The 10,107-nt window shown below is 38.4% G+C and overlaps 1 protein-coding gene across 1 annotated transcript; it reads left to right on the top strand.

The window, feature by feature from the left end:
* The first annotated feature begins 1,160 nt into the window (after nt 1-1,160).
* Nucleotides 1,161-3,113, top strand: LOC111916428 (parthenolide synthase). The gene is made up of 2 exons (XM_023912110.2): nt 1,161-2,075; nt 2,192-3,113. The coding sequence occupies exons 1-2, from the start codon at nt 1,200-1,202 to the stop codon at nt 2,810-2,812; spliced, it is 1,497 nt and encodes a 498-aa protein (XP_023767878.1). The 5' UTR covers nt 1,161-1,199; the 3' UTR covers nt 2,813-3,113.
* Nucleotides 3,114-10,107: the final 6,994 nt, after the last annotated feature.

The following is a 10,107-nucleotide window of genomic DNA, read 5'->3' on the forward strand; positions in this document are numbered from 1 at the left end:
TTGAATGTAAATGTTAAAGGTAGATGGTTGTTGACTTACCGCAAAACAAATTTGGCGACACCACGCAGGAATACACTTCATTGCACCATAATTAAGGCTGCAAATTCAACAGATCAATATAAGAAAAAAGGGTAACTAGAAATGCTAATCTTTATATAGCTATTTACAATTTTACATGATGATGCCTTTGAAACTTTTAGGTAGGGGAAATTAATTGTAATTACAACTTTAGGCATTCTTTGGAAAAAGAATTTCATATTTCAATATTGTGTTATGTTGGTTGCTCTCTTTACATCATTCCAATTTCCTTTCTAAGATTAAGTCCCTTGCTACATCATAATATAGATCATTCAGCCAAATAATTAAAGTAACCTTATAAGAAAACCATATCGGTTTTTCTGCATTTAACGTTATTTTGTATCGGTTTTCGGACAGCTGAGATTGGCTGCTTTTAAAAAAAATAAAAAACGGCAATACCGGCGACACTATTAGCGGCGACATAGGGCATTAGCGACGACTGGAGCATTAGCGGCGACACGTAGCATTAGCAGCGACATTATCATTAGCGGTGACACGTAGCATTAGCGGCGACTTTTTGAGCAATAGCGACGAGGCAGTAGCGGCTACACAATAGCGGCGATCTGTCGCCGGTAAAGCTATTAGCAGCGACTTGGTGAGCAATAGCGGCGACTTTTGTCGCCACTAATACCTTTTTTCTTGTAGTGGAAACACAAGAATCCTAACGATTACAATTCGTAATATTAAATGAAGGAATGACCATAAATTTAATTTAATGTTTCGGGTCATACCCAGATATATCGAATATAGTGATATAAACGATTTGTACTAATAGTCTAATACGGCGATATAAACGATTTGTAGGTAAATATATATATGCTTTAACAAATTAATATTTTTTATAGAATCTTCACGCGTATCACGTTATTCGCATCATGGTTTCATAGGTATGCTTAGCCAAACTATGTATTTTCAATAAATAGTAGTTACTAAAGAATAATACGTACTAAGGGGCATTTTTAATATTTAAAATTTAACCTTTTATCCTGAAAATTTGACCCTCCAAAATCCTTTTCTTGATAAAGTATTCGGTACGTATTAGAATTTCATCTCCATCTCCACTATAAATATGGAGAAACACCATCACGATTCAAGCACAAGTAAAAGAAGGATCCATCGATATGGATATCATATCATTCTTCCCTTCATGGATTCTTCCAACAACATTACTTCTCTTCTTTACTTCCATCTTCATGTATGCTCTTCGAATGAGGAGGTCATCCATCAGGCTTCCCCCAGGCCCTAAGAGGCTTCCAATAATAGGGAACCTTCACCAAGTGTTGGGTAAAGAGGGTGTCCATCAAACCCTATGGAACCTCTCCCAGACATACGGCCCAGCTATGCTTCTTCATTTTGGAGCCCAACCATTCCTCGTCATTTCCTCTACTGAAATGGCTACTGAAGTCTTAAAAACTCATGATGAGAAGCTGTGTACGCGTCCGTACTCTAAGGCTACCAAGCTACTGTCATTTAACTACATGGACGTTGCCTTCTCACCACACAGTGATCATTGGAGAGACATGCGCAAGGTTGTGGTATCTGAGTTCTTGGGTGCTAAAAGGATTAGATTATATAAAAACATGATGGAGATTGAGATGGAGGCTGTCATTCGTTCTATCTCATCACATTCCTTAAACACTACAGTAAACCTAGAAGACATCCTCTTATCTCTAGTATATGATGTCGTGGGTAAGGTTGCATTTGGTAACAGCTATAGGGGAAAGACTTTTAATGGTAGAACATTGAAAGATATAGTCGAGGAGGTACAAGTCATGGGTGGTGCCTCATTTTCGTTTATTTTTCCAACATTTGGTTGGATTTTAGACGAATTAACAGGGTGGAATCGCAGGCTACAGAAATGTTATACTGATTTTGATGGCTTTCTCCAGATGATTCTTGATGATCATCATGACACAAAAACAAGTGGTCATGTAAATGATTTTGTTGATGACTGTATGTCTCGGTTGACTACCGAGGAGATGAAAGCACTTGTGATGGTAAACAACACATTTAAATCCTTTTCTATATATTTGCATACATTTATTTCATGGTTTTCAGTTTCAAGCATGTTGTTGTTTTTTTTTTCTCATGAAATTATTAAACATCACTGCAGAATGTGCTTGAGGGAGCAGTTGACACAACTACTATAACAATGGTTTGGGCTATGTCCGAGCTCGTTAAAAATCCTAGAGTTATGGAAAAGTTGCAAAACGAAATTCGAAGATGTGTTGGAAGAAAATCGAAAGTAGATGAATCAGATATTACGAAGATGCCATACTTGAAAATGGTGGTGAAGGAGACGCTAAGATTGCACCCACCTGCTGCTTTTCTGATGGGAAGGGAATGTGTAAGTCAATGTCGGATCGGTGGATATGACGTGTTACCTGGTATGAAAGTGATGGTGACTGCGTGGGGATTAGGAAGGGATCCAAGAATCTGGAAAGAGAATGCAGAGGAGTTTTATCCAGAGCGATTTGAAAACATTAAGGCTGATATCGGAGGGAAAAATTTTGAGATGATCCCGTTTGGAGGGGGGAGAAGAGCATGCCCTGGGAATAACATGGCTACTTCAACTGTAGAATTTACAATTTCAAACTTACTTTACTTCTTCAACTGGGAAACACCAGCCGGATTGAAGAAGGAAGATCTGGATATGAAAGAGAATGGCTTCCCGTTTCTTCGTAGGACGACGCCTCTTTACCTTGTCCCTACAAAGCACGACTGGGAAGACTAGGAATCATTTCTTCTTTCCATTAATGATATGTTGGACCTGGCGTGAATATACACCTCTTTGCCTGGTCAACATTTTATGTAATTTCATTATCACAATAAAATTGTACCCCATATCACTTCGAGTAACATGTGTATCCCATGCAACAGGATGTTTTTTTTTCCTGTATTTTTTTTCCCTTTTTTGAGTACGTACGTAATGATGTTCAAAAATTGTGAGAAATTAATTTTTCATCGTATAATGTAATTTTTTCACAATTTTTTACATAGATTAAATATTGAGTAAATTATTGAAATTGTAGTTGTGGTGGTGGTAAATCGTATATTTTGTCGGGATAATAATTTAAAATTCCACTACAAGAAATAGAGCTTTTAGCGGCGACAAATTAAAAAGTCGCCGCTAAAGGCTTGTGTCGCCGTTAAAGGCTAAATGACATTGATCCACTCTTTGACGTTCTGGCAAACACGAATCGTCCGATCGTTGTTCTAATCCAACGACTAGGGTGCTTGTGGAACGCATAAAGGAAATACTGGCGACTTTTGTCGCCGCTGATGATCCAAAATAGTCGCCGCTAAAGATAAAAAAAAGTGACGTATAAGCAAAAGCTTTGTATTTGAATTTTTTAATTTAAGTATAGTGTACAACAGAGAGGCGATTTATAGCCAAAGATTACAACCTAATGGAGATAATAAAGGAGCTTATACAGGAGATAAACATGCTAGACTTGACTAAATAATATTGACTTATGTATCACGTGATAATATATTTGGGAAATATATTATCGGTTAATACGCCCCCGCAAGATGGAGGATCCATCGGATACGCCAATCTTGGAACGTAATCGCTGAAATGGACCACGAGATAGTGGTTTGGTGAGAGTATCAGCCAGTTGATCAAATGTGTTGAAATGACGAACAATAAGAGAACCATCTTGGACCTTCTCCCGAACAAAGTGGTAGTCAAGGGCCACGTGTTTCATGCGTGAATGGTAGACTGGGTTAGCACATGAATAGGTAGCCCCGGTGTTATCGCAAAACAGAGTAGGAGCGGAATTGGATTTGATACCAAGCTCAAGTAACAGATTTTGAACCCACATGACTTCGGAAGCAGCATTTGCAAGCGCCTTGTATTCTGCCTCTGTAGAGGACCTTGAGACCGATTTTTGTCTTGCGGAGCGCCAGGAGATAATATTAGACCCCAAAAATAGTAGATAAGCAGTTGTGGAGCGACCCCCACACTCGATACCTCCCCAGTCTGAATCCGAAAAGGCAGTAAGATGAGTAGTAGAGTTCTTGTGCAGATACAAACCATGATGAATAGTGCCTTTAAGATAGCGTAGGACTCTTTTGAGGGACTGCCAATGAAGCTCAGATGGTGCATGCATGAATTGAGAGAGCTTGTTAACCGTAAATGAGATGTCGGGCCTAGTGAATGCCAGGTATTGAAGGGAGCCCACAAGTCTTCGATATTGTGTTGGATCTGTGCTTGCGGACCCGTCTTGCAAGGTGAGAGAGACTGAGGAGTTTAGAGGAGTTGTGACTTCCTTGTCACCTTCCATATGGAATTGTGCAAGCAAGTCATGCATATGACGATGTTGAGACAAGAATAAACCAGATGAGACAGGAATGACCTCTACCCCAAGAAAATGGTGAAGTGGACCGAGATCCTTGATGGAAAAACGTTTAGCAAGGGAGTATACAAAGGACTCGAGAAAAGTGGGATTGTTACCAGTAAGTACAAAGTCATCAACGTATACTAGAAGATAACTAATGACACCATGAGAATTGTATATGAAGAGGGACGGATCAGCTAAGGATTTCTTATAACCACTCGAGATAAGGAAGGAGGTAAGTTCAAGGTACCATGCACGAGGTGCCTGCTTGAGGCCATAGAGGGATTTTTTTAGTTTGCAGACATGATTAGGAAAATCAGGATGGGTGAAACCGGGAGGTTGAGACATGAAAACTTCTTCATGAAGAGTGCCATGGAGGAAGGCATTGTTGATATCTAACTGACGAAGTGGCCAATTGTGTGTAAGCGCGATGGAAAGGACAGTACGAATTGTTACGGGTTTTGTGACTGGACTGAAGGTGTCAAAATAATCTTTTCCATATTGTTGTAAGAAACCCTTGGCTACTAGTCTGGCTTTGTATTTGGAGGCGGTGCCATCCGGGTTGCGTTTTATGCGAAAGATCCACTTGCATCCGATAGGAGATTGAGTTGTTTTTGGAACAAGCTCCCATGTTCCGTTGTGAATAAGAGCATTAAACTCTTGGTCCATAGCTTCACGCTATTGCGGGTCTTTTAGTGCTTGGGTATGGGTGGTGGGTTCATGTGTTGTAGGAATGGGGTGTAGGGTAGTGGTATTAACAAAAGATGGGTTAAAATATTTTGAGTTTGGTTTGCGGATGCGAGGTTTTTGGGGCGGTGTGGGAGAGAGGTATGGGCTGGTTGTGGGTGAAGGAGGGGGAGACGGAGTAGGTTGAGGGGATGTTGGTGGAGGAGTGTTAGGTGTCAAGGGAGCAGCTGGGATGGTGGAGGTGTGTGGTACGGTTTCGGGTGAGGTAGAAACTGGTAGGGGTTCGAGTGGTGGAGGAAAGGTAGGTTGCTGATTAGAGGTGGGATTTTGTGTAGGAGGTGTCGGCTGGGAGGTGAAAAAGGTGTCATGGGTGGGCAGTTGTTCAATTGGAGTAGTTGGTTGATATGGGGATATAGTGGGTATAAATTCAACATGTCTGGAGTGGTAAAGTTTCTTGGTTTCGGTGTCATAACACTTGTAAGCCGATTTTGATGTGGAGTATCCAAGAAAAATGCATGGGGCTGATCTTGGTTGGAGTTTGGATGATGTATAGGGTCGTAGCCACAGGTAGCACAAGTATCCAAAGGGTTGAAGTTTATGATAGTTCGGTTGTTGATGGAATAAGCACTCATAGGGTGATTTGTTGGAGAGTATTTTTGTGGGAAGCTGGTTGATTAAGTACACCGCGGTTTGAAAGGCATAGGTCCAGAAGGTGAGTGGGAGTTTTGCATGATGAAGTAGAGCCAGATCGGTTTCAACAATGTGTCTATGGCGGCATTCTGCGGTGTCGTTTTGTTCAGGTGTATGAGGCGGGGTGGTATAGTGGGAAATTCCATGTTGTTGTAGAAAGGGTAAGAGGCCAATGTATTCACCGCCATTGTCACTAAAAAGAGAAACGATGGGAGTTTGAAAGAACTTTTTGACAAGGACTTTAAACTGAGGAAATATGACAGCAACATCACTTTTGTGAGCGATGGGATACAACCATGTATACTTGGTGAAATAATCGACAAAGAGAACATAGTATGTATATTTGTCAATAGATTTTTGAACCGGTCCCCAAACATCAGAGTAAATCAATTCAAGTGGTTTTGTAGTAACAAAGGAGTTTTGGCCAAAAGGTAACTTGTGACTTTTATTAATAGAACATGATGAACAATGAATATCAGACTCAGACTTGACCCTAAAACCTAGCTTTGACACTATTTGTTGAAACACTTGACGAGACGGATGACCAAACTTGTGGTGAAGTAGTAGTGGAGAGTGTTTGAGTGTGGAATGAAGGACTCGATTTGTGGGTGACTTGGTGAGATAACCTCCTTCAGCCCTCTCTCCCAGCATGAGACGCGCCCCCGTGAACAGATCCTTCACAAAAAATGAGATGGAAAAATTCCACCGAAAGAAGATTAGTATCACAAAGTTCACCGACTAATACAAGATTTTTATGTAATTTAGGAACATGTAACACATTGGACAATATTAATTTTTTTGTGGTGTGGGAATAAAAGCTTTGCCAGTATGTGTTATAGGGAGACTGGTACCATCACCAAGGACAATTTCGTCCGGACCACCATAGTCAGAAACCTGATGAAGTGAACTGCGATCAGACGCCACATGGTTGGATGCTCCTGTGTCGAAAAGCCATTGGGTAGAGGCTGGAGCCGAGGTTGTGACATGAGCTGTGGGATTTTGAGTTTTGGTGGCATCAATGTGGATGTTGTTCTCACTGAGGAAACGTGCTAGCTTGCGGCATTCTTTGGTGAAATGGCCCGGAATGTTGCAGTATTGGCAAAACTGGTTGTTTCGGTTTGTGGGCCTGCTATTGTTGGAGTTGTTTGTGTTTTGGTTCCACTGGGATTGATTGCCACGAGACTGATAGGAAGATGAAGATCTATTGTTTCGGTTGTGGTTTTGATTGTTGTTTGATCTGTGTTGGTAGCCTTGGTTTCGTGAGGTGTAGTTGACTATGGTTGGGACTATGTCGAGAGAGGCTGATGTCTCCTTTAGGCTTCTTTCAAAATCCGTGAGTTTGTCAAAGATTTCTGAATATGATAAGGTTGTACTAGAAACTCTAAGGGCTGCAGTGATAGCATTGTATTCATCTCCTAGTTGAGTTAAGATGTGGATCATAAGATCCTCTTCTGAGATGGGACTTTGGGCAAGAGCAAGGTTGTCAGAAATTGCCCTCATATCCTGTAAATATTCAGTGATGGAACGAGACCCTCTAGGATTCTTAACTAGTTTAGTTTTAAGTGAGATGATACGTGACCTGGAAGTAGACGCATAGCTGGATTGTAGTCTTGTCCAAGCTTCCTTGGCGGTGTTGGCGGAAGAGATTAGGGGCTGAATTGCATCTGAGCAGCTGCCTAGCATTGCGCTGAGAATCATCTGATCTCGGCAGAACCATAACCGGTATTCAGGATTTGTGCTGGTTTTTCCTTCTTTGTCAGTGAGTGTTGTCGGAGGAGGCCCCGAGGTGATGTGACTGTCGTAGTCAAGGCTGATGAGGGTGGATTCCACCTGCTTCTTCCATACGGGATAGTTGTTAGGGGTGAGCTTAATTGTGAAATGTGTGGCCGCCGTAACTTGAATGTTGGCTTTTGTAGACATTGCTTTATTTAGGTCGCCGATTGGATTTGGATCGATACTCGTTGGAGCCTAATGGTGCTCTGATACCATATAAGCAAAAGCTTTGTATTTGAATTTTTTAATTTAAGTATAGTGTACAACATAGAGGCGATTTATAGCCAAAGATTACAACCTAATGGAGATAATAAAGGAGCTTATACAGGAGATAAACATGCTAGACTTGACTAAATAATATTGACTTATGTATCACGTGATAATATATTTGGGATATATATTATCGGTTAATATGACGCGGTAATAATTCCCTCCTGATAGTCGCCGCTATTGATAGTTGTCGCCGCTAAAGCCCAATTTGTCGTCGGTAAAGGTGTCGCCGCTAAAGGCCGACACAGTTAACCCCAAAAAACTCGATCTTTTTCCTTTTGCTCTTTCTGTTTCACTCCCTTCGCATGTTTCTCTTCTCTCGTCTGCATCTTACTTCGCCGATTATTATGGGATACCAATGAGAATTATCAATTTTGGGGGTGAAATTGTCCACAAAGAAGATACCACCAGTGGAGAAAGATTTTCCGGTGAGGACCAAGCTTTTCCGGCAACACCAAACTTTTTCCGGCGACACCAAACTACTTCCAAGTCAATTTTCGGTCCCTTTTGTCTTGTAACATCGATTTTAAGCTTATTAGAGTGGTTAATTGTAAAAAATTGTCAATTTCAGTTTTGTTGATTGTGTTATTACGTTCCCGACCACCACCCGAGACTACCGCCACCACTGGACCATTTTCATTGATATCCACCACCACAGGTTCTATTTACTTCTATTTATTGTGAAATTTTAGTTTAATTGCAAAATATGTGTAGGTGTCTCAATTATTTGAAAATTGTCATATGTATGTATATTTGATATTTGTATGTGAATCTATGTAAATTTGGTGTATATATGTCAATGTATGTGTGTTTGATGTATATATGATATATGAGTATTTGGTAGAAGTATGTTGTTATTATGTGAAATTATGTGTATTTGGTATAAGTAGGATGTTATTATGTGTGGATGTGGATGTATGTATGTTTGTTGTATATGTGATATATGAATGTGAAATTTGTGTATTATGTATAAATAGGATGTTATAATATATATATATATATATATATATATATATATATATATATATATATATATATATATATATATATATATGAGAGTATGTGTAGTTGGTCTAAATAAAATTAAAAAATAAAATTAATAAATTATCTATATTATTATTTATAAGTAAGAGAATTATATATATATATATATATATATATATATATATATATATATATATATAAATTTTTCTTTAATTAAATCAATAATATGGTAAAAGGTTAGTAAGTTTTTCGATATATTAACTAATAATATATTACCCATGCATAAACTTTCATTGATTTACATCTTATGGTGCACAAATCGATGTGTTATAAAGTATACATTACATTTGTTTCATTATTATTATTATTATTATTATTATTATTATTATTATTATTGTTATTGTTATTGTTGTTGTTGTTGTTGTTCATTCTTGCATAATATTTCAAACTATCGATATGAAAATTTGAAAAGTTAAAGGCATTAAGGCAATAAATTCAAATCTAAAGTTTTGGTATAAGTAGGATGTTATAATTTGAAAAAAAAAATTATTGTTATAATTGAAAAAAACAAAAAAAATGATATAAAATTGGTTAAAAACTTATATACAAATACTAGAAAGTTTTAGTTTAAATAGAAATGTGTATTCCTATGTAAAGGTTACTACTGAGGCGGAACAACAATATGTAAGTATTTAATTATAATTTTATCATATAATTAAATGTTTATTTATACTTAATTGTTACTCACTTTTGGGAATTACAGAATCGGTTAGTCGAAGAGCTCTTAGAACAAACCCAAGATGAAAGTGAGTTAACATCCGCTCAAGAAATAGCCGCTTTTGAGAAAGTATTAGGAGAGTGACGTGGCCATATCAGAGGCATCGACCGTAAACCTTCTGCTCTCCCGCCGATTTCACAATCGTCGCAACCACCACCACAATCATCACAACCATCACAGGTAAAACACGATTATTTAATTTCAATAAATGCATGTTGATTTGGTAATTTTTGTTGGTGGTGATTATTTTCTAAAAGCTTTGGTAATTAATTTTTTGTCCCAAGTGCTACAAATAGCAATGTACTTTGGTATCATAAAATACATGTTGATTTGGTCATTTTGGTTTTGTGGTGATTATTTGCTAAAAGCTTTGGTAATTGGGTTTTTGTCCCAAATGCAATAAATAACAATGTACTTTGGTTATTTGGTTTAGTTTAAAAATAGAAATGTAGTTTGGCATCATAAAATGTATGTTGATTTGGTCATTTGTTTTTTGGTGAGTAT

Source organism: Lactuca sativa, chromosome 2, assembly GCF_002870075.4.
Source record: "Lactuca sativa cultivar Salinas chromosome 2, Lsat_Salinas_v11, whole genome shotgun sequence".
Taxonomy (NCBI): Eukaryota; Viridiplantae; Streptophyta; class Magnoliopsida; order Asterales; family Asteraceae; genus Lactuca; species Lactuca sativa.